Here is a 23,563-nt window from a genome sequence, read left to right as displayed (position 1 = left end):
AATGTATAACGATAAACCTTAAGAATAGGAGAAAAGAGAAGAACATATTCAAAATGTACAACTAGTCAAAAAGTTCTTAGAAATGACACCAAAACAATAATCCATTAACAGATTCATTCAGCTCTTACTGTGAAAATACTGTGTCACAAAACATGTTTTGATTCACTGATGCATTCTTATATGTATATATGCATACACACATATTTACACATATTTTAAAACTATATATAGTTTGTACTAGAAAAAATGCTGGTGCCAGGATATATTAGGTAATTAGTTAATACTTCAAACGTTTTGTACACAAAGGGTTGATTTGATTAGAAATACTCCACTTTTTCCACTTTTATTTATCAACAGTCTGTACATTTTTAATGTCCGGTGTTCTTCTACTCCCCATCTGAGGGATGAACCTATTTGTCTTGCCTAATACCTTCCTTAGAGCTGTCTGCATGTCTTTGTTTCTGAGACTGTAAACGATGGGGTTAAGCAGAGGTGTCAGCACTGTGTATGTGACCGCCATCAGCATGTCTTCACGGAATGAGTCCCTGTCCTTGGGCCTCAAATAGACAAAGCCAGCAAATCCATAGTGTATGCACACCACAGTGAGGTGGGAGGAGCAAGTGGAGAAGGCCTTATACTTCCCCTTGGCAGAAGGCATCTTCACAACTCTGGACACAATGAAGACATAGGACATCATAATGAAAACAAAGCTGCCCACCAACACGAAGGCAGAGAGCACAAAAATAGCCATTTCGTGATGGGAGGTGTAATCACAGGCAAGGCAGACCACAGGTGAGATGTCACAGAAGTAGTGCTCGATGATGTTGGAGTCACAGAAAGACAAGTTGAATACAGTGATGACGATGCACAGAGAAACCAGGAACCCAGCCATCCAAGAGGCCATGATGAACTGAAAGCAGATCTTATGGGTCATCAAGACCTTATAGCGCAGTGGGCTGTGAATGGCAGTGTAACGGTCGTAAGACATGGCAGCCATGATGAAGCAGTTATTGGCTCCCAAGCCAAAGAAGAAAAACATCTGTGTGGCACACTCAGGAAGAGAGATGGCCTTGCTATCTGACAGCAAGTCCACTAGCATGCGGGGGATGATTGCCATAGTGGTACAAGTTTCTGAAAAGGACAGGCCACAGAGGAAAAAATACATGGGGGTGTGAAGGTTGTGACTCAGCTTGATGGCCACCATTATGCACACATTTGCAGCTAGGATGGTCACATGGGAGAAGAAAATCATCACAAAGAGGAGACCCTGCAAGTCTGGGAAACTGGAAAACCCCCACAGAAGGAATGTGCTCACTGTAGTATGATTGTCCATCATTCATTAGGCTCAGTAACTTTCTCCCACAGGTGCAGACATTCTTGAGGTCAATACTCAAGATAATAAAAAGCACTGAGGTCACCTGACCTTTAATCAAGGGCTCCTGGGCAACAGCAAGACAAATGTTAATGAGAGAACCTAAGCAATGGGAGCTAAATGCATCTGGCTGAATTCAAGTTCAGAGTGATGAGGAGAAAGATTCTAGTAGAAGAATCTGCCTAAATGCCACAGAGTAGGCTAAAATATATTCTGGGAACCCCCTCATATCACCCCTTTCTGTCCTGTACAGTGAGAATCTGCATGAAAGAGGGAAATATGAAGGAAAAAATGTTACTTTCTCACCTACAGGAGTATGAGAAGTAACAGGCGTAAAATGCTTATGTGGTTTAGTCCTAGCTTGGCACACAGAAGTGCCTAACAATGTTGACTGAATCACTACTAGTTTAAGAAGTAAGGAAAAGATTTTCCAAACATTCCTGGAATCTCTAGAGTTATTCCCCAGAAGGCAGTGGCTGCTTGACTAACAATTATGCCAATGAATAGATGTAATTAATGAACTTACCATTTTGAAATTTGTGTTGGTTTCCTATTTATGACAGTAAGTTGAGGCTGGAGGTGTTCAATCCCTGTCTCCCATTCAGGCATATCTTAGAGACAAAATGGTTATGGAGAGGCTATGCCATCCTGGATGGCTCATTTGTGTCCATGATACCCTGTTGAATTCTTGAACTTTCAGGAAAATTTCCAGGACATTTTCTAATGGGTTCACTGGTGGCAAGAGCTTCTTTGCAGCCCAGCTCTTAGAGGAACTCAAGTTCTTCAGGTCATTTCCATTGCTTCTTAAACTATCCACTCTGTGTGTTAGATGACATGATGAAAGTAACACAGGTACTTCCCACACAATGTGGGTTTGGTTTCAGGCACTATTGTCTGGAAAGGAAAGGAAAACCTTGAGAAGACATTGGTGTGCAGTTGAAGTTTGGGGAAAGAATGGTAGAGACACATGTTTTGTAGAATCCACAAAGCTTGAAGAGAAAAAAAAGAAAATATACCTTTAGCTGTAAAGTTTGTATAATCCTTGTGTACTCAGTTACTGGGCCAAAAATATACAAGGAGGCAAGTCAGGTAACCAGTATTTACTCACATCTGAAATATGCTGGTCAATATGCTTTGCGTTTGATAGAATTTTCTCACTAAATTTCTTCCTGTGACTCTGTGGTAGGGATGTCGGTCCTGATGTTACAAACATGGACTCTAAGGTATAGGTTTGTTTAACTGGCTATCCAAAGCCAATTCATGAATTCCACAAATATTTATTTGACCAAATAGCACACAATTGCCACAGCTTCTCCTATAATAGGGACATATCTAGGTCACCAGGGAAGCATTCTTGAGAGTTACATATCCTCACTCACATCCATCCCAGGTTTCTGGCATGTTTTTCAAAGAGGAGAAAAGAAAAACATAAGGAGAAATTGGGATTATTTGAAACTCTATGACTCTGCTACTTTCTTTTTTCCTTTGTAGTGATGATAAATCCTGCTTTCCTCCTAATACTCAAGGGAGCTAGTGATTGAGAATACGTCAGTATGACATCGTTCTCATTACTTCCAATCACTCTCCAAGGGCAGAGTTTGAAGGAGATGTTTTGTGATCAACTCACCCTCCTTGGGCTATAACACTTCTGTAGACTGAAAGGGACCTAAGTGATTTATTTTTCTGAAAAACCCGTTTCCTGGTTTATCCGTGCTCCCACCCTTGCAGGTGGATTTAGTATGTCTAATTTCTCTGAGTTAGCAGTGAGGCCTACATAATTTGAGGCTGCATCTTGATGTAAGCCACCTGGCAGATTCTTTTGTCCCACTACCATTCGAAACCCTGCACAGTGGACACCATAAGCCAATCTACCTCCCAAGAGGTACATCAAAACCTTGGCCAGTCTGGGGAGTGCTGGGATCACTATGTCACTCATCATTCCTCACCAGCCTGAACTGGAGAATTTTCCTGACAGCTACGCTTAATTTGTGATCATAGGGCAACATTCAAAGGTGAATATTTACAACCGAGTGTTTGGAAAAGTGCATTTAAGTTTCTTCCAACCCAATCAGAAGAAAAGTCAGCTTTGAGTTAGGTTTTCAACAATTTTCAGAGAAGATAGGGATATTTTTAGAATTTTAAGTAGGATCCATGCCCAGCGCAGAGCCCAACACAGGGTTTGAACTCACAACCCTGAGATCAAGACCTGAGCTGAGATCAAGAGTAGGATGCTTAACCCACTGAGCCACCCAGGCATCCCTGATATTTTTAATGGGAAAATAAAAGAGTGCTTTATTGATTTATAGGTCTGAATTCTTATAGGAAATTAACAAGATTTACATAGTTTCACAAGGCTTATGTTTTCTCTAGTTGTAAATGGCTTTCTGAGTTCATATATATATATATATACATATATATGCATATATATATATGTATATGTATACATATATATATATGTATATATATATGCACATATATATGTACATATATATGCATATATATATATATATATGAGAAAACTTATTTCCTTGGGTCTTTTAATGAAGCTATATATTAGATCCACCAAAGAAATACTTGTTTTTAAACATCACAACTGCTAAATATGAAATCAAATGGTCCACCAAGTAGTCAAAGGGAAAAAGGTATGTGGGGTGGGGGAGTCCCACAAAGAATCAAATTGCCAATGGTTCACAGTGAAATTTATGATGAAATAATGGGTAAAATATGGAAATTGCAGGATTTTATAAATGTTTTTCTTTACTCTTTCCTGCTTAATTCTTTTGATACAATGAAATCACCAAATTAGCCTTGAGATTAGACCTGGAATTATATTGCAGTCTGTTTTGTAAGGTGGCGGTGGGGGCGGGTGGGGTATTGAGCAGAATTAGAGGGACCTGTGTTCACATCCAAACCCTGTTCTATTACATATGTGCAAGTAGCTACTTTTCTCCATGGCCCTAAATATACCTCCTAGCAGGGTTACAATGCTATGCACATATCCTTATCTTATCAGATAATAAGTGACAAGTGCCTGCTAGTTCCATTCCCATTTGCTAAAACATCGCATGGTGTAGAGACAACTTTTCCAACAGGGGCTCAGCAACACTTGCCTGCTCACAAGTCCCCTGTGATGCTGTACTTGCCCTTCTGCTTATTGGCTGTGCAGAGTCATTCCCTCTCGGCTGCGCACTTGGCTTTGGGATGGAGTTTGCAGTCCTGTTCTCTGCAGCTTTCTAACCTCTCATAGCTTTGTCTGTGTGCTAATTGTGCCAGGAATAGGAAAACTACAGCATTTCCCTCCATCCAGTTGTACCCTTAGTATATGCATTACTTTTAACTGCTGATTAACCCCCACAGCTACTTCATTATTAGTGGATAGAGCACAATGTTTGTGATAAATAGAAATATAAAATTCCCACCTTATGTCAAAGACGAGTCACTTCCAAACTCTTAAAAAGAAGAAAACAGTAAGCTGTTTGAGGAACTTGTGCTCATGTACAGTTTTCTATAATTCTCTAGTGCCCTTTAAAGATTAGTGTTTAAGCCATTTTGTCCTTTGAATGACTGTGATGAGCTCACTCTGTCTGAAATTACAAAGTCTCTTATAACCTTAGGGCAGCATCTTCTCTATTACTTATGGTCAGAGCTGAGTTCCATGCACATTCCAGTGAGAGGTTCGTGGTCACCTGAGACCATGACCCCTTGACACTACTCCGAGTTTCTTCCTTTCTATTAGATACCAGGAGGATTGTTCTCTGTGGACCTAGAACTCATTGTGATGTCCACAAAACCTTGTTTTTATTTTGATATAACTTAGTGATTATTCAGGGAAGTTTGCTCTTATTTATATGAAAAAACAAATCAAGCATTTGAAATTCAACTTGTTCAAATACATTTTGGAATATGAAGGAGTCCCTCAAGTATTTTACTTCATATTCAATACCATTATTTTTTTTAGTTTTGAAAATGTGCCAAGTCCTGGAAGTCTTTCTGTCCTATGAGCAGGCCAAGGGAGAGGAGCCTGTCATACAGGCTGTTGCCTGGGGAATTGGCCAGAAGAAAGGTGGAGAAAAAATAATGAACACAGAACGTTGTTGTGACTGCTTCCTTGTGAAATAACTCTTGCTGAAGAGGAAAATCCACTGTAATTGAAACCTCCATTGACTGCAGGGCCACTCAAAATTTTTTCCCAGTATGTAATGAAATTCTTATCTATCTATCTATTCTAAATTATTATTTGTGTGAGAGAGAACACAAGGGGGAGGGGCAAAGAGAGAGACAGAGACAGAGACAGAGAGAGACAGAGAATCCAAAGTGGGCTTCAGGCTCTGAGCTGCCAGCACAGAGCCCAACTTGGAGGCTTGAACTCAGGCGAGATCAATGACCTGAGCTGAAGTCAGACACTTAACTGACTGAGCCACCCAGGATCCCTGAAATTTTTGAAACACAAAGCCATGCTACAATAATTATCTTGTTGGCATCTGTGTATCCAGGACCTAAACTGTTCTTAGTATCCACTATTTTATTAAACCCAAATCTTAGTGGGTCTAACTAAATTCATGCAGAGAGGTTCAATAGGGATTAACAGAGATCTCAAATATCTTGCACACTCTAATCAGGTTGTTGATGGTTAGCTGTTGTGTGAGACCTTACATTGGGATTGAACCTTTCTGCATGTGCATGGTGGCTGGGTTCAGTGGATGAGCATTCCATGAGAGCCAAATGGATGCCATATCAACTTTTATATTCCACCTCACTTGTACTGAATTCTTTTCATTCAGACAGCCTGCAAGTAATACCCAGGTTCTAGAAGGTAAAAAGAGATTATGGCCCTTGATGGGACAGTGACAAAGTTCTGGAAGAACATGTGGGACTGGAATTATTGCTGTCACCATTTTTGGAAAATACATTATGCCACACATTAAGATTTTACTATATTGGCTTTATCACATGTCTCTTTGTACTTTATCCATGTATTAATCCATCTTACGGTACAAAGGAAATTGCAGACATCAGTACACTTCCTCCTTAATACCTTTGTACACATATCAATAACTACAGTTCAATACCTCTTACATGTTTTATTCTATGCAACCTTATGAAAATTTACATAAAGTAAAATATGCTAATCTTAAGTGTATGATCACTATGAATTGGTAAATGCATCATCTGTGTAACTCAAACACCTCTCATTATATAGAATATTAGTGGGAACCTGGGTGGCTCAGTAGGTTGAGCATCTGACTTCGGCTTAGGTCGTGATCTCACGGTTCATGGCTTTGAGCCCCTCATTGGGCTTGCTGCTATCAGTTCAGATACTGCTTTGGATCCTCTGTCCCCCTCTCTCTCTGCCCCTCCCCCCCACTCATGCTCACTCGCTCTCTCTCAAAAACGAATAAACATTAAAAAAAGAATATTAGTATCAGCCTGGGAACAGTATCCCTTATACCCCTCCCCAGCGAGTCCTAGTTTCCCCCTAAGAGAGGCACCCATTGTTCTGATTATTTTTTTCACCATGGCTTGTCTTGTAGGTTCTGGAATTCCATACAAATGGAATCAAATCATATGCCCTCTATTTTATAAGATTTTAGTTTTCCTTTTTTTGTATACAAATGCAGCTGATTTTTGTATGTTGATTTTGTGTCCTACAACTTTACTGAATTCATTTATTAGTTCTAACAGTTTTCTGTAGAGTCTTTAGGATTTTCTCTATATAAGATCATGTCATCTAAAAACAGACTATTTTATATCTTTCATTTCATGTTCCTTCTATTTTTTTTTTACCTTGCCTAATTTCTCTGACAAGGATTTCCAGAATTGTGTTGAATAAAAGTAGCAAGTTTAGGCATCTCCAACTTGTTTCTGATCTTACAGGAAAAGCTTTCAGCTTTTCACTATTAAGTATGAAGTTAGCTGTGGGCTTGTCATACATGGTCTTTCTTATGTTGATTGTTGCTTCTACACATAATTTTTTGGAAGTTTTATATTATGAAATGATGTTGAATTTTGTCAAATGCTAGTTCTGCATCCATTGAGATATGATTTTTATCCATTACTTTGGTGTAGTGTATTACATTATCAGACAAAAAGACAGCTTATGGAGTGGGATAAAATATTTGCCAACCATGTATTTGATAAGGGATTAATATCCAAATATATGAGGAACCTCATAAATTAATAGCACAAACTGATTAAAAAGGGGTTAAAGGAACGGAATAGATATTTCTCTAAGATGTACAAATAGCCAATAGGTTTATGAAAAAATGCTCAACATCATTAATCAACAGGGACATGTGAATCAAAGCCACAATGAGATATCATCTTACTCCTATTAGAATGAAAATTATCAAAAAGACAAGGAATAACGAGTGTTGGTGAGGATGTGGAGAAAACCCTTGTACACAGTTGGTGGGAATATAAATTCATATAGCCATTATTGAAAATAGTATAGAGGTTCCTCAGAAATTTAAAATAGGACTACTATATGAACCAGAAATCTCACTTTTGGGTATATATATGAAGGAAAAGAAGTTAATATCTCAGAGAGGTATCTGCACCTCCATGTTCATTGCCGCATTATTTGCAATAGCTAAACTGTGGAAGAAACACCCTAAGCATCCATTGATAAATGAACGGATAAAGAAACTTACATATATACATAATGGAATATTAGCCTTCAAAAAAGGAAATCCTACTATTTGCAATACTGTGTATGAACTTGGAGGACATATAGTTTAGTGAGATAAGCAAGAGATAGAAAGAAAAATATTGCATGGTATCTATGTGGAATCTAGAAAAATTGAACTGAGGGAAACAAATTGTAGAAGAGTGGTTACCAGAGGTTAAGCGGTGTTAGAAATGGGATAATATCGGTCATAGAGTACAAACTATTAGTTCATGTACAACATGGTGACTATCGTTAATGTATTGTGTCCTTGAAATTTGCTTAGAGTAAATCTTAAAAGTTCTCATTACAAGAGAAAAAATTTGTTTATGTGTGGTGCTGGATGTTAACTATGCTTTTTGTGATGATATCTCACAATACATGCATATATCTAATCATTATGTTGTATACCTGAAACTAATATAATGTAATATGTCAATTATATCTCCACAAAAAATGATTAAGAAAATAGAAAAATCTAACTTTACACTTCAAGGAACTAAAAAAAAGAAGAACAAGCTAAGCCCAAAGTTAGCAGAAGGAAGGAAATAACAGTGATAAGAACAGAAATAAATAAGAGACAAAAAAAAAAAAAACAGAAGAGAGCAACAAAACTAAGATCTGCTTCTTTGAAAGTAAAAATAAAATTGGCAAATCTTTGAGTAACTAATAAAAAAAGAGAAAAGACTCAAAATTAGAAATGAAAAAGGACACAGCACAGCTGATACCACAGAAATACAGAGGATCATAAGGGACTACTATGAACAACTAAACACCAACAAATTGGAGGACTTAGAAGAAATGCATGAATTCCTAGAAAGAACATAACAAAACTGGACATGAAGACATAGAAAATCTGAACACCAATAATGAGTAGAGATTGTTGGAAGGTTTTTGATTATCGCTTCAAAGAAAAACTGAGGACCACATGGTTTCATTGATGAATTCTAACAAACATTTAAAGAAGAGTTAACACCAATTCTCCTCAAACTCTCCCAAAAGAATGAAGAGAACATTCCCAAACTCATTTTACAAGGCCCGCATTACTCTGATACCAAAGCCAGATGAGGACACTATAGAAAAGAAAATTAGAAGCCAGTTCCCTAAGTTACACAGAAGCAAAAACTCTCAATAAAATAATATCAAACCTAATTCAACAGCATGTTAAAATGACCAGATACCATAATAAACTGAGATTTATCCCTGGCGTATAGGAATGGTTCATCATATGCAGGTCATAAATGTGACACACCACATTAATAAAAAAAATTAAAATCTCATGATCATCTCCACAGATGCAGAAAAAGAATCCACAAAATTCAACATAGTTTCATAATAAAAACTTTCTACAAATTAGGAATTAAAGGAACGGACCCTGATATAATAGAGGCCGTAAATGACAAGACCACAGCTAAAATCATACCCGATGGTGAAAGATTGGAAGCTTTCCTCCAGGAATAGGAATAAGAAAAGGATATCTGCTCTTAGTATCCCTCGTTTAACATGGTACTGGAAGTCTTGGCCAGAGCAATTAGGCAACATAAAGAATTAAAAGGCATCCAATCAGAATGGAAGAAGTAAAACTGTCACTGTTTTTAGATAACATGATCTTACATATAGAAAATCCGAGAGACCCACCAAAGAACTGTTGGAACTGATAAACAAATTAAGAAAGTTGCAGAGTATAATATCAACATACAAAAATCAGTTGTGTCTCTGTATACTAACAAGGAACAGTCATGAAAAATTCTGTGTTCTGTCTGTGTATGAGGTAAGAGTTCTGGGTTTTGTGCAGAGAACTTTGAAAGGTGGTACTTATAAAATCACTGTTCATTATTATTAATTTTTCTTTATTTTTTTAAGAACTCTTTTTTTAATGTTTGTGTATCTATTTTTGAGACAGAGAGACACATAGAGTGTGAGGGGGGTGGGGCAGAGAGAGAGGAAGACACAGAATCTGAAGCAGGCTCCAGGCTCTGATCTGTCAGTGCAGAGGCGGACATGGGGCTCAAACTCACAAACTGTGAGGTCATGACCTGAGCCGAAGTCAAATGCTCTGAGTGTTCCAGTTGAAAACATAGGATTTTTACTGGGACCCTCCCTCCTTGCTTGACCTTGAACTATAACTTCCCCAGCCTCTTACAGCTTCAAAAATCTCTGTTTGGTTTATCAGCAAGTAATCTTGGTTGTATGTTTTTTAGCCTCTCAGACACTACTTTACATTTAGCCAATTCCTCAAGGTGAAAAGTGATACAGGATGGTGAGCTCCCAGAATGGGCTTTTTCTGCTTTCCAGGATCATGGGCACTCAAGCCATTTTTGCTTTTGTAGCTCTTGTATGCCTTCAATATTTTTAATGAGGGCATTGTCCGTTTCCCAGCCCTTGTGTACTCTCAACCCAATGTCTCCTAATGGGAACATCTTGTGAAACTATAGTACAATACTACATCCAGGATGTTGACATTGCTATCGTCTTCTTTATCTTTTTTTTTTGTAAAGAAAGTATTATTACAGTTTGTGTCTATTAATTCCCATATCTTAAATCTGAGTGGTTCTGTTTCTGCTGTTTGTTGTTTGCACTGCCTCCGACGTTTGGTACCTTGTTTCCTTTCTTGCTAGTCTTTATCTTTCATTGTGTGCTAGTTATCGTATTTGAATAATCATTGATAGGAATAATTGAGGCTTGAGTTCTTTGCTTATTCAGTTCACCTTGAGGCACTACCTGTCCTTGGCCATCTTCTATCCAAGTCAAGGCTTGAGACTCTACATCTCCAGGGCTGCAGATCTGCACAAGACTTGTTCACTTCAGTTTTCCCTTTATCCTAAGGATACAGGTGAGGTGTTTCGTTCAGAATTGTCACCTAGACGTTGTCCTAGATGGTGACTTATCCTCCTCTCGTCCCAAAAGAGCACTAAATCCACAGCCTGGGTTGATAACAACACTTCCTTCTGACTTGTCAAATTCTCTCATGGCAAAAGCATTTTTTAATAATGATTTTTTAAATGTGTGTTTATTTTTGAGACAGAGAGAGAGAGAGAGAGAAAGTGTAAGTGGGGGAGGGGCAGAGAGAGGAAGACACAGAATCTGAAGCAGGCTCCAGGCTCTGAGCTGTCAGCACAGAGCCGGACATGCGGTTCCAACTCACAAGCTGTGAGATCATGACCTGAGCTGAAGTCAGACACTTAACTGACTGAGCCACCCAGGCACCCTAATAAAGATTTTTTAAGTAATCTCTACACCCATCATGGGGCTCAAATTTATAACCCTGAGATCAAGAGTCAAATGTTCCACTGACTAAGCCAGCCAGGCAACCCCAAAAGTATTTTTGAGTGTTAGGTCTACTTCTCTGGGTTCTCACAGTCACTGGTGAGGCAATTCCTTGTTATCCTCTAATGTGGTGTTAAAGATATGTTTAACATTGTATCATTTGTTTTGGTTGTGCTCACCACTGGATTGGTCAAGCTAGCCATTGCCTCAAAGGTAAACTATATGCATATGAGTGGAAGACTAAACTTGCACATATGCACACAGGTAACCATATGGCCTGACAAGACAAGAAATGCCCTTACCTCCTGCATCTGTGCTTAGATGTTATCTTCCCAGTGAGACCTGCATTGACCCTTCTCATCTCCTAACACATTAGTCTTCCTTACTCTGCTTTATAATAATCTGTATTACCTTCTAGTAATCTGTATCACCAACTTCTTTATGTTATTGCCTTTCCCATGCTAGAAGATACATTCCAGGTAGGCAGGTATCTCTGCATGCTTGCCATATATATTCCCTAGCCTAGGACAATCCCTGGAATATAAGATCATTCAGTATGATTATATTTCTTTCATGCATTCAAAAAGATCATTCAATATAATTTTTGAATGTATGAAAGAACAGATGAATGAATGAAATGATTAGTGCCCTTTGAGTTTGTCAGCAAAAAGAGATTGTGTGTCTGAAATGCTAAAGAGGGGACAGGAAAAGTAAATAAGTGTGGTTGTTTTCAGCCTATGAAAGTGGTTAAGTCTATGCAGGGGGCAGTCAAAATCCAGTTCTCTCCAGTTTCCTGAGCAGGATAGGGTTGCCATGAATGAGTCACTCCAAGAGTTTGTTCACTCCTTGTCCCTAAGGAGGCCAGGAACCCTGCTCATTCTCACAGAGAAGTCACCTGTTTTGGCCTGATATAATTCACAGGTCAGTCAGGGACACCCCTTCCTCTTCTTCTCTTGCCACCATATGGTTACGGGGCCAGAGATCAGGTACACAGGCCAGAATGTCATGGGTTCACAAAGCCCATCTTCTGCAGATAACCTTCCTGTAAGAAAACAGTTCCATCAATTTTCTACGTGGTTCCACTTTGTCATTTCCTCTCAGAGGTACTCGGTCATACTTAGAATTATCACACTCATTGCAAGATAAAATGTTATAGAAAATGTCTTAAAGGTTTGGAGGTACAAGAACCCTACCTTATGGCAGAGAACAACTTTTAAAGAAAATATGTGAATTATATTTTAAAAGAATTTCAACTTCGATAAGGTATTTTTCACATGAATCAATGTGTGTTTCTAATTATGAATCTCATTTCATTAAAGTAACTCACCATGGGCCTCTGATTTACAATTTGATATAAAAAAATCCACCCCCTTCATTTACTAGAAAACTCCATACTGGCTTATGACATATGGACCAATATATTTAGAACATAGGCACTATTTCCTTTTATTATTTTTTTACTGTTGGTTTATTTTTGAGAGAGTGAGACAGAGCACAAGTGGGGAGAGGCAGAGAGAGAGAAGAAGACACAGAATCTGAAGCAGGCTCCAGGCTTTGAGCTGTCACCATAGTGCCTGATGCAGGGCTTGAACTCACGAGCCGTGAGATCATGACATGAGCCAAAGTTGGATGCTCAACCAACTGAGCCACCACGCACCCCTCCTTTTATTATTATTATGGTATATTATTATATCAAATACCATAAAATAACAGATTGCATTGAGAAAATATTTTTCTGCCAAGCGCATTCTTCAGAGCCCCTTTCATCTCACTGTTCCTGAGTCTGTGGATGAAGGTGTTCAATATGGGGATCATCACCATGCAGAACACAGACACCACCTTTTCTGGTCCATTGAGTAGCTGGACTTGGGCATCACATAAATGGATGTGATGGTCCCATAGCACAGAGTGACCTCTGTGAGGTAGGACATACAGGTGGAGAAGGCCTTGTGGCGTCCCTTGGTGGAGCACATCTTCAGGATGGTGATGAGGATACAGATCTAGGAGGCGGCTCTGACACACACCGTGACCACAATGATGGAGCCAGCTGTCAATGAGGGGATAACTGCAGGGATACTGATATCAGAACAGGAGAACTAAACTAAAGGAACAAAATCACAGAAAAAATGGTTGACTTGAGTTAGTCCAGACTCTACTAATCAGAGCCAGTTTGCAGCAAATAGAAATCCCCACAGCAAGGAGCAAGTGCAAAAAGACTCATAGACAGAAATTCCACCAACATGACTGTCAGTGATGGGTGTTAGAACTAGTCTCTCAGGGAGGAGGAACCTGAGGCAGCAATCAGAACCTGATGTTTATATTTTTTTATTTTATGTGTGCATAGTAGAGTATATACAGCCCTCATTCCTGCATATGCATCGAGACTGTCTTATGACAAGTTCTCCAAAAGCAAAGCCTTAGAGACCACTTCTTATGCAAGTGGTTTAGTGAGGAGTGATCTCTAGGGAAAACTATTAAGGATGAGAGAGAAGCAGGAGAAGCCAGATAAAGCTGTGGGCTCTGCTGAAGTGTAGCTTCATTCTGATCCCACAGAGAGCACTGGAGCAAGGAATGGCACCTCAGAGTTGTCCTACCCTGCAGCAATAGGGTGTGTTTGTCATCATTGTTCCTAAATCACTGTTTCATTCAGTTGTTGGCTATGGGCCACCCTGGGAGTGAGAACTTGCACCCCCAGATGTTTCCAGTCTCCTTTCAGTGGGGAGCAATTTTCAAAAGAGTGTGGCTGTGAACATTAGCAGCCAGCTCTCAAAGAAGCTGTTCACTGGCTTGGCAAGAGACATATAGGAAAGACACAAAAAATGTCTCTCTGGTTTAAAAGCTCCATCGTACCATTATCTACAGCTCACTAGACTGTTGCATCACATCTGTTAGGACTGAGGGTCTGGAATGCAGTGGAGGACATCCAAAGTAAGTGTCTCTTAGGGCACCTGCATAGTTCAGTCATTTGAGCATACAACTTCAGCTCAGATCATGATCTCACGGTTCATGAGTTCCAACCCCATGTTGGACTCTGTGCTAACAGCTCAGAGCCTGGAGTCTGCTTCAGATTCTGTGTCTCCCTCTCTCTCTCTCTGCCCCTCCCCTGCTTGTGCTCTGTCTGTCTCTCTCAGAAATAAATAAACATTAAAAAATTTTAATAAAACAAATTTTTTAAAAAGTGCCTCTCAAAGACATGAATAGACACTTTTCCAAAGAAGATATCCAGATGGCCAAGAGACACATGAAAAGATGTTCAACATCACTCCTCATCAGGGAAATACAAATCAAAACCATGAGATACTACCTCATACCTGTCAGAATGGCTAAAATTAACAACATAAGATTGAGGATGCAGAGAAAGGGGAACCCTCTTGCACTATTAGTGGAAATGCAAACTGGGGCAGCCACTCTGGAGAACAGTATGGAGGTTCCTCAAAAAGTTAAAAACAGAACTACCCTGTGATCCAGCAATTGCACTGCTAGATATATACCCAAAGGGTGCAAAAATACAGATTCAAAAGTATATATGCATCCTGATGCTTATAGCAGCACAATCAATAATAGCCACACTATGGAGAAAGTCCAAATGTCCATCAACTGATGAGTGGATAAAGAATAGGTGGTATGTATGTGTACACACACACACACACACACACACACAGGAATATTACTTAGCCATCAAAAAGAATGAAATCTTGCCATCGTCAATGACGTGAATGGAGCTAGAATGTATTATGCTAAGAGAAATAAGTCATTCAGAGAAAGACAAATACCATATGATTTCATCATAAGTGAAATCTAAGAAACAAAACAGATAATAAACATATTGGGAGGGGGAAAAAAGAGAGGAGGAGACAAACTATAAAGGGACTCTTAAAGATAGAGAACAAAGTGAGGGTTGATTGAGGGAGGTGGATGGGCTAACTGGGTGATGGGTAATAAGGAGGGCACTTGTTATAATAAGCCCTGGGTGTTGTATGTAATAGATGAATCATTGAATTCTACTCCTGAAACCAATATTGCACTATATGCTAAGTAACTAGAATTTAAACAAAAATTTGAAAATAAAAATATTTCTCCTAATAGAATTCCTTCTTAATGACCTTAGTTTTTCTCTTGTTTTTTTTAACTTTATACAAATAAAGGGCTTCTTGGATAGGTATTTGTTCTGAACCTTTAAGAATGGGCAGCAGTTTGGATAGGTAAACTCAGGAAAAGGAATTTCCAGACAGAATAGACTTCAGAATGAGGAAAGCACAGAATGTAATCAAGAGACAGAGTAGTGACTGGCTTGCCACAATTATTGAGGGTTATGATAGCAGATATTGGAGAAAAGACTTGATTGCACATTAGGTAGACAATGGCACCGATGGTGGAAGAAGACTTGGAAGTCCAAGCTGATGAGAGAGGCAATTAGGAGCTGTTGTGAATATCATGAATAGCAGTTAGTGCTTGGGAATTTCTTTTTTAGCAAGTTTTTCCCCAGCAGAGTTGCCTCATGAGAGAGAAATCACAGTGCTCCTGCTGTGTGTTCATTTTCTTCCTACTCCCCTTCCTCTGAACATTTCCCCAGGCAATAGCTTCTCCAGACCTGTCCTTCCATTGCCCTGTGTATAGGGCAGAGGAGATCTGAGGGACTTGGCAAATTTTCAGAATTACAAAATAAATGATATTTGACAGGGAGTAAAACATCCCTGAGGGAATATCTATATCCCAAGATATATTTTCAACATGTTGGATTTCCTCGAGATTTAAAAATATTTTTGAGGACATCACACTGGGTACTAGATACATAGAGCACAAGACTCCTGGTGTCGAAAACAGTGGTCTCAAGATAATGGTCTCCAGTGGCCCAAGAACTCTCATTAAAATCTTCATGGTACTGAGTTCCATTCTTAAGGAATGGAGAAAACTCAACCTTTTATGTAATTGGAGACTCTAGTGTCAGAGGGGACTCATCACAGGCATTCAAAGGGAAAAATAGCCTTAAAACTTATCCCTGAATTAGGAGACACATGAACTCACAGCAAGAACTGTAGAAAATCACCTGAGTTGCAAGACTGTACGTTCTTGTAGCTTAATACCTTGTGATTTTAAAGGACTGGAGGTGATCTTTCTGTGGAAGGTAGGAATTTTACAGTTGTTTTACTCCCTATAATGAACATTTTTCTATATTCTTTAATAATTAAGTACCCATGGGGTTAATAGCATGCTAGGAGGTATTAAAGAAACTGTGGCCTCAGAGAAGCTAGAAATCAAAAATGTCAACTCCCTACTTCTGGGTAGAGAGGGAATCCAAAAACCCCACAAGGGAAGATTTGGAGAACTGAAAACAGAGAATAGGGTAGTAAACTCAAGGCAAAAGCCAGGTTAATAAAGAGGGCAGGGCTTGGGGAAAACAAACAGAAGGGCTGAGAAATTGGATAGGCGTCTTGCTCTCCAGCACCTAACAAAGTCATCGGGAAGAATGGAAATAATGTCATATTGACATAATTTTCTACCACTAATGTACTAGAATAGTATTTTAAAAACAGAATTTACCATCAACATATATGAAAATAATGTATCATGAAAGTCAAAACTTTTCAACCAAAAACCGCGAGAAAGATTGTGCAGGGTACATATACCCTCACACCCTGGACGTTTCTCGGAGAAGCTTGCAAAAAACTTGTGGATATGAGTGGAGATGTGTTGTTTTCAGAAAGCTCCTCTAGCAATACTGGGATGCCCCTTAGTAGATGATCACTTATGTAGGTCAAATGTGATTCAATACTACAGTAAATAGGGGTTATGTCTAGAGTTCACAAATGGTGGTTTCTCTTGGACTTTCCGCAACCACTGCTAGAATTTTGAGAAATTTTTTGTTCACCTCTTGTAAATTAAAATAAGAATGTATAAAGCATCTAAATATGCACTCACACTACTAGGTAACATTACTCTTAAAATCTATTTAGAGAGCAACTAATTATCTTCAGTGCATGTCCGAATAAAATAAATACTGAGTCGACCAAGTAGTGTATTGATGAGTACATTGAAGTGGTAACCATGGAGGCTTTCTGTAGAATATGCTATCCCATTTGTTCCTTCAGATTGTGAACAAATCTTAGCAAAAACTGTGCATTCATGAGGCTTACCCTGTAACTTGGGAGAGACAAAATTTTAAAATAAATCTCTGCCCTATCAAATATAGGAGTCAAGCTAAAACTTTTTTTTAATTTAAAATTTAAAAAAGCTTCATCTCATCACAATAAAATGAGATGTGAATCTGAAAGAAGATATGACCAACACAACCAGGGAGGCCTGAGGAGGCTTCAAGAGGGAGGAGACATTGAATCATTTGCTCATGAGAGCTAAGTTTTAGCAGGCAGAGAAGGGCAGGAAGACCATTACAGGTTATCAAAAACAACATGTGCAAAGTAGGAGAGCCTTGAAGGACGTACTTTTTTTGGAAACAGTGGGACGTTCCCCATATGGAGAAGGTTAGCAGCAGGAAATGAGGCTGGACAGGTAAGACCTTGGATGCCATGCCAGGGCACTTTTCGTGTGGGAGGCTTTATTATCAACTAGCCCTATTATCAAGCAAATAGGTCTCCAGACTCACTGCCTTGCTGTAAACACACTGCATGTGCACACTTACAGCCTTATCACCTTTGGCAAATTAAGTACCTTGCTAAGCCATAGTTTTATTACTGCAAATATGATCATAGTGATAGTACTTATCTCTTAGGATAGCTATGAGGATGTAGGAGGTTGTGTAACTGACTCGTGCAATAAAGATTAGAAGTTATTAGAATTATCTGGTGTGTAAGAAAAGGAGATCTAAAAGAAGCCTACACTGAAGAGATGTAGCATGATTGTAGGTAGAACATAGAAAAGCTGGCGGTAGACGAAGAATAGAACTGGGAGAGGAAAAGGTGAGGCTGTTATAAAAATCCAAACAAGAGGTAGAGTAGAATGCAGGAGACACTTTTTAGTTAGGATCGTAGAACCTAGAAAATTTGGACAAGAGAGAATGAGGAGTCAAATTAATCTAAACTAGGGCCTGGAAAATGAGTAAAAGTCTGATAGGAAATAAAATGGTGCAGGGAAAATGGAGGCAGAGAGAACACCATGTAAAAAAGGCAGAGCAGGAGCACCTGGGTGGCTCAGTGGGTTTGGCGTCCGACTCTTGATTTTGGCTCATAGTTCATGGGTGGGTTCAACTGGCAGGTGGGACTGTGTGCTAACTGTGCGAAGCCTACTTGGGATCCTCTCTCTCTGCCTCTCCCATGCACGTGCACTGTCTTTCTCTTTCTCTCTCTCTCAAAAATAAATAAATAAACTTAAAAATAAAATCTGAAAAAGAGAAAAGGCACGGCAGCATGAGGATCGTGAGGTACATGGAAAATGGAGGGTACTTTGCCTGATTGGGTAGATAAAAGGATATGATAGAAACTGAGCCAGGAACAGTATTTGGGGATCAGTTGTGATGAGGATTGGACATCATGCTGGGGTATATTGATTTCCTCCTATACACAGCTATTCACCATTTTTGATGCTATCAGTGACTTAACATATCCTGTGTTTAGGAATCTAACATCTGGTTACAGGGTGGTGAATGAAATAAAGACGCAACAGATTTACGCCTAATAACAACTATGCAGGTACCATATCCACCCTGTGGGAAAGTTCCAGAACTATAGCAGGGGGAATTAAAAAAAAAGATGAGGGCAATCAGACATCTGGAATTTTGTAAGTGGCTTAATGGTAAATAAAGGTGAGGAAAGAGTCAAAATTGGGTCTGATGGGGGAAATATGAAAATTCTGTGTTCAATACTTAGAGGGCACACTGGCACTGGAAATGTGCCAGAGGACATTGGGGATTCTTTTTTGGTGGGGGCAGAAATTGGAGAATCACACAAGGTAAGTGGTAGCTGAAGCAATGAGAATGGAAAAACATTTCCTTTAGAGGTGAATAGACAGGGAACCTTCCAAGGAAACGGAGCGTGGTATGGGTCTAGGTTAAAGACCGCTTGGGTGGATGAGTTTGCCACATAGATCTTTGTGTTGGCTCTGAACCGTACCCGTAATGTTCTCTCCCCTGATCTTCACCTGTTGGTGGCATATTGCCATTCTAGTCTTCATTTAAGCATGTCACCCTCTCAGAGAGGGAGCTTCCCTGACTCCACAGACAAAAGCAGTCATTCACTCTCACATCACAGAGATCCTATGGGTCTGGTTCCATGTTGTTTCCCATGTAGAAAAATGCTTGGCACATCATATGCATTTAGTCAATATGTATTGAATGAATTAATGACTTCTATAGTCATTTAACCACTCTGTGCTTTGGTTTCATCTTTTAGAAATCAGAATGAGAATTCCATATAGACTGGTGAGGATTATGTGAGACAGCTCTATCTAACCCCAGCACATTATAAGTATTAAGCAGGTACTGGTTACCTGGCCTGACTCCTCTTGTATTCTTTGCCTACAAACAACAATGCAAATAGAAAACAGCAACTCTTCAACTCACAATATATTTGTTTTCTTCTTGTCTTCTTTTGTTTTTAATCTTTGTGAACCCTATAGAAGAATTTCCAGACAGTGTTTATTTCTTTCTCTTGTACACTCCTTCATTTTCCACTGCTGATACTTTACTATTTTTCTTTCCCTTCACCTTTAACAGTGACTGAAGTTAAAATTAAAATTCTCTTGGAGCATCTGGGTGAAGCGTCTAACTTCAGCTCAGGCCATGATCTCACAGCTTGTGGATTTGAGCCTTGCATCAGGTTCTGCGCTGATAGTTCAGAGCCTGGAGCTTGCTTCTAATTCTGTGTCTCCCTCTCTCTCTGCCCCCTCCCTGCTTGTACTCTGTCTGTCTTTCTGTCTGTCTCTCTCTCCCCACCTCTTTCAAAACAAATAAACATAATAATACAAAATTTTTTAATTAAAATTCTATCAAGTGTCTTCCTATCACTTCTCTGTCCTCACCTGTTATAAGACCAGATGTTTAATGAAAAATCTAAATAGAAATATGATTTCCCAAATTGATCTGAGAAATTTGAGCTGATTCTATTCAGATCTGCAGTTCAGGGCAAACCACATAACAACTATACCTGCTAGAAAATATCCTGGATGTTTTGCTAAAAACTCGAAAGTTGACTAGAATGTTATGACCAGAATATGCCATTCTAGAATGAGACAGTACTTTCAAAATCACGTTAAGTTCAAACTACTCCATTATATTGTATATACACAATGGAAAAAAACTTCAATGAGAAGTTTTTAAGAACTTTAAAATTATTGATATGTATTAAAAAGCAAATAATATTGTATATCTCTTTGTTTTTAATCTTTGTGAACTGAATACTGCTATGGATAGAAATCTAGCAGAAGTTACAACATGTTATCTTCATTTCTATGGTCTATTCATTGCTACAGTTATCACCTTTGGAGCTGGTTCATGGTGATGTACTGATGAAAAAGTATTGCATTAACCTCCTTAAATTTTTTAAATGACATATTCATTTTAAACAATTTAAATTTTTGAATTATATTGCTCATTGAATCAATAGTTTACTAAGCGCACCAAACTACCAAGTTACCAGTAGATCTCAAAAAGTATTTGAAAATGTGTCATCACAAAATTCAGTCGGTGAGAACAAAGCAATTTTATTCCTATTTTCCTGATTACATTCAGATCCTGATTGGAAAAGAGAGAGATAAGAGTGCGTTTTGTGAGTAGGATCCAAGAAGATATTTGGGCCCACCCTCAGTTATTCATACAGATTCTCATACTAGAATCATTCTGATCACTCTAACTCCTGAACTTGACATCAATCCAGTGTATTTAGCATCCCTTTCTCAGACTCTCCCATGAAGAGTTGCCTGAAACTTCCTCCAGTTCCCCTGATTAAAGTCTAGGTGAGATCTGTGTAGTGGCAGGTTTTTATAACCATCTCAGAGTCTTAACCTCAAGAAGCTCTGCATCTTTGGAAGAAAGTTGCTGCCTGCATTAGGATGATGGGCAATCATACCACAGCGAGCATATTCCTTCTGTGGGGGTTTTCCAGTTTCCCAGACTTGCAGGGTCTCCTCTTTGTGATGATTTTCTTCTCCCATGTGACCATCCTAGCTGCAAATGTGTGCATAATGGTGGCCATCAAGCTGAGTCACAACCTTCACACCCCCATGTATTTTTTCCTCTGTGGCCTGTCCTTTTCAGAAACTTGTACCACTATGGCAATCATCCCCCGCATGCTAGTGGACTTGCTGTCAGATAGCAAGGCCATCTCTCTTCCTGAGTGTGCCACACAGATGTTTTTCTTCTTTGGCTTGGGAGCCAATAACTGCTTCATCATGGCTGCCATGTCTTACGACCGTTACACTGCCATTCACAGCCCACTGCGCTATAAGGTCTTGATGACCCATAAGATCTGCTTTCAGTTCATCATGGCCTCTTGGATGGCTGGGTTCCTGGTTTCTCTGTGCATCGTCATCACTGTATTCAACTTGTCTTTCTGTGACTCCAACATCATCGAGCACTACTTCTGTGACATCTCACCTGTGGTCTGCCTTGCCTGTGATTACACCTCCCATCACGAAATGGCTATTTTTGTGCTCTCTGCCTTCGTGTTGGTGGGCAGCTTTGTTTTCATTATGATGTCCTATGTCTTCATTGTGTCCAGAGTTGTGAAGATGCCTTCTGCCAAGGGGAAGTATAAGGCCTTCTCCACTTGCTCCTCCCACCTCACTGTGGTGTGCATACACTATGGATTTGCTGGCTTTGTCTATTTGAGGCCCAAGGACAGGGACTCATTCCGTGAAGACATGCTGATGGCGGTCACATACACAGTGCTGACACCTCTGCTTAACCCCATCGTTTACAGTCTCAGAAACAAAGACATGCAGACAGCTCTAAGGAAGGTATTAGGCAAGACAAATAGGTTCATCCCTCAGATGGGGAGTAGAAGAACACCGGACATTAAAAATGTACAGACTGTTGATAAATAAAAGTGGAAAAAGTAGAGTATTTCCAATAAAATCATTAGTTTGTGTGCAAAGCAATTAAAGTGTATTCTAATTGTCTGATATGCCCTGGTCTCACTCCTTTCCTATTACAAAACCACAGGTAGTTTTACAATATTTTAAGATGAAAAAATATTTAAAAATGTTATTACACATATGTGTACATATACGCATATAAATGCATATACATACAGGCACACACGCATGTAGTAAACATATCAAAAAGCAGTTTGGAAAACCATTTTCATAACCTTTGTTGCCTTTGGAAGAAGAAAAACATACTAAAATGGAAAAGGAGAAAAAAATGAAAGAGCAATGGAGAAGGAAAGAAAAAACACGAATTCACTTAGTCAAAAGAGGAAAAACTATAAGCACACAAACTTAGACTTGAAATGAGTGAAAGGCTACAAATATAGAGAAATTTCCAGGAATTTTAAGAAATACCTTGCTCAATTCTATTCAAAGAAATAAGGAAACTAGATGGGAATGGAAGAATTTCTGGAAAAATAAACTGATGAAAATTACTGCAAAAGACATTTTTAACATACCAAATTTCAGGAATAATATAGAAAAGTCTGTCAAAGAGCTATTTTTCCTATTGCCCAGCAAAGGAGTAGGCCGGATGGTTTCATAATTAACTTTCTCAAGACCTCAAAAAGCAAATAATTCAAACACTATTTGAGTTAGAGCATAAAGATAAATAGCTTCTAATTTATAAAAATCAGAGAGGTGGAATGTGCTATATATAACTGAAGAATCTAATTGAGGCCATTGTGGTAAGGTTCTCATGTGGACTGTGGAAGATGTTAGATGATGTCAGGAAGTCTAAGCATTTTGAAGTCACATTGTCTGATGGCACAGCCAGATGATATGAAGTTGCCAAAGCTGAAGGTCTGAGATGGGAAAAGATCAAGAGGTTGGTGGCAATTTGCTAATAAATAACAAGAAGTGGGGTGGTCAGTAAAAGACTCTGAGGACAACAGTGCAGTTGACCCTTGAAAAACATAGGTTTTAATCCACTCACATGTGGATTTTTTCAATGTAGTAGAGTAATGTAAATGTCTTTTCTTTCCTTACGATTTTCTTAAAAGATTTTTTTTTCTCTACCCTACCTTGTTGTAAGAATACGGTATATAATACATATAACATGCAAAATATGTGTTAATCAACTCTTTATGTTATCAGCAAGGCTTCCCGTCAACGGTGGGCTATGAGTAGTTAAGTTTTGGGGGAGTCAAAAGTTTTTGACTGTG

The 23,563-nt window shown here is 39.0% G+C and overlaps 2 protein-coding genes across 2 annotated transcripts; one reads left to right on the top strand and one right to left on the bottom strand.

The window, feature by feature from the left end:
* Nucleotides 1–343: 343 nt before the first annotated feature.
* Nucleotides 344–1,336, bottom strand: LOC122201254 (olfactory receptor 10T2-like). The gene has a single exon (XM_042907161.1). The coding sequence runs from the start codon at nt 1,334–1,336 to the stop codon at nt 344–346; it is 993 nt and encodes a 330-aa protein (XP_042763095.1).
* Nucleotides 1,337–21,302: 19,966 nt separating this feature from the next.
* LOC122201253 (olfactory receptor 10T2-like) lies at nt 21,303–22,295 on the top strand. Its single transcript, XM_042907160.1, has one exon. The coding sequence runs from the start codon at nt 21,303–21,305 to the stop codon at nt 22,293–22,295; it is 993 nt and encodes a 330-aa protein (XP_042763094.1).
* The last annotated feature ends 1,268 nt before the right edge of the window (nt 22,296–23,563 follow it).

This window comes from Panthera leo, chromosome D1 (assembly GCF_018350215.1).
Source record: "Panthera leo isolate Ple1 chromosome D1, P.leo_Ple1_pat1.1, whole genome shotgun sequence".
Classification (NCBI taxonomy): domain Eukaryota; kingdom Metazoa; phylum Chordata; class Mammalia; order Carnivora; family Felidae; genus Panthera; species Panthera leo.
The sequence above is the reverse complement of the archived record's forward strand: the minus strand, read 5'-3'. Positions and strand labels throughout refer to the sequence as shown.

Excerpts from the sequence above, each read along its gene's own strand:
- LOC122201254 (XM_042907161.1), bottom strand. The coding sequence starts at position 1,336 with ATGATGGACAATCATACTACAGTGAGCACATTCCTTCTGTGGGGGTTT.
- LOC122201253 (XM_042907160.1), top strand. The coding sequence starts at position 21,303 with ATGATGGGCAATCATACCACAGCGAGCATATTCCTTCTGTGGGGGTTT.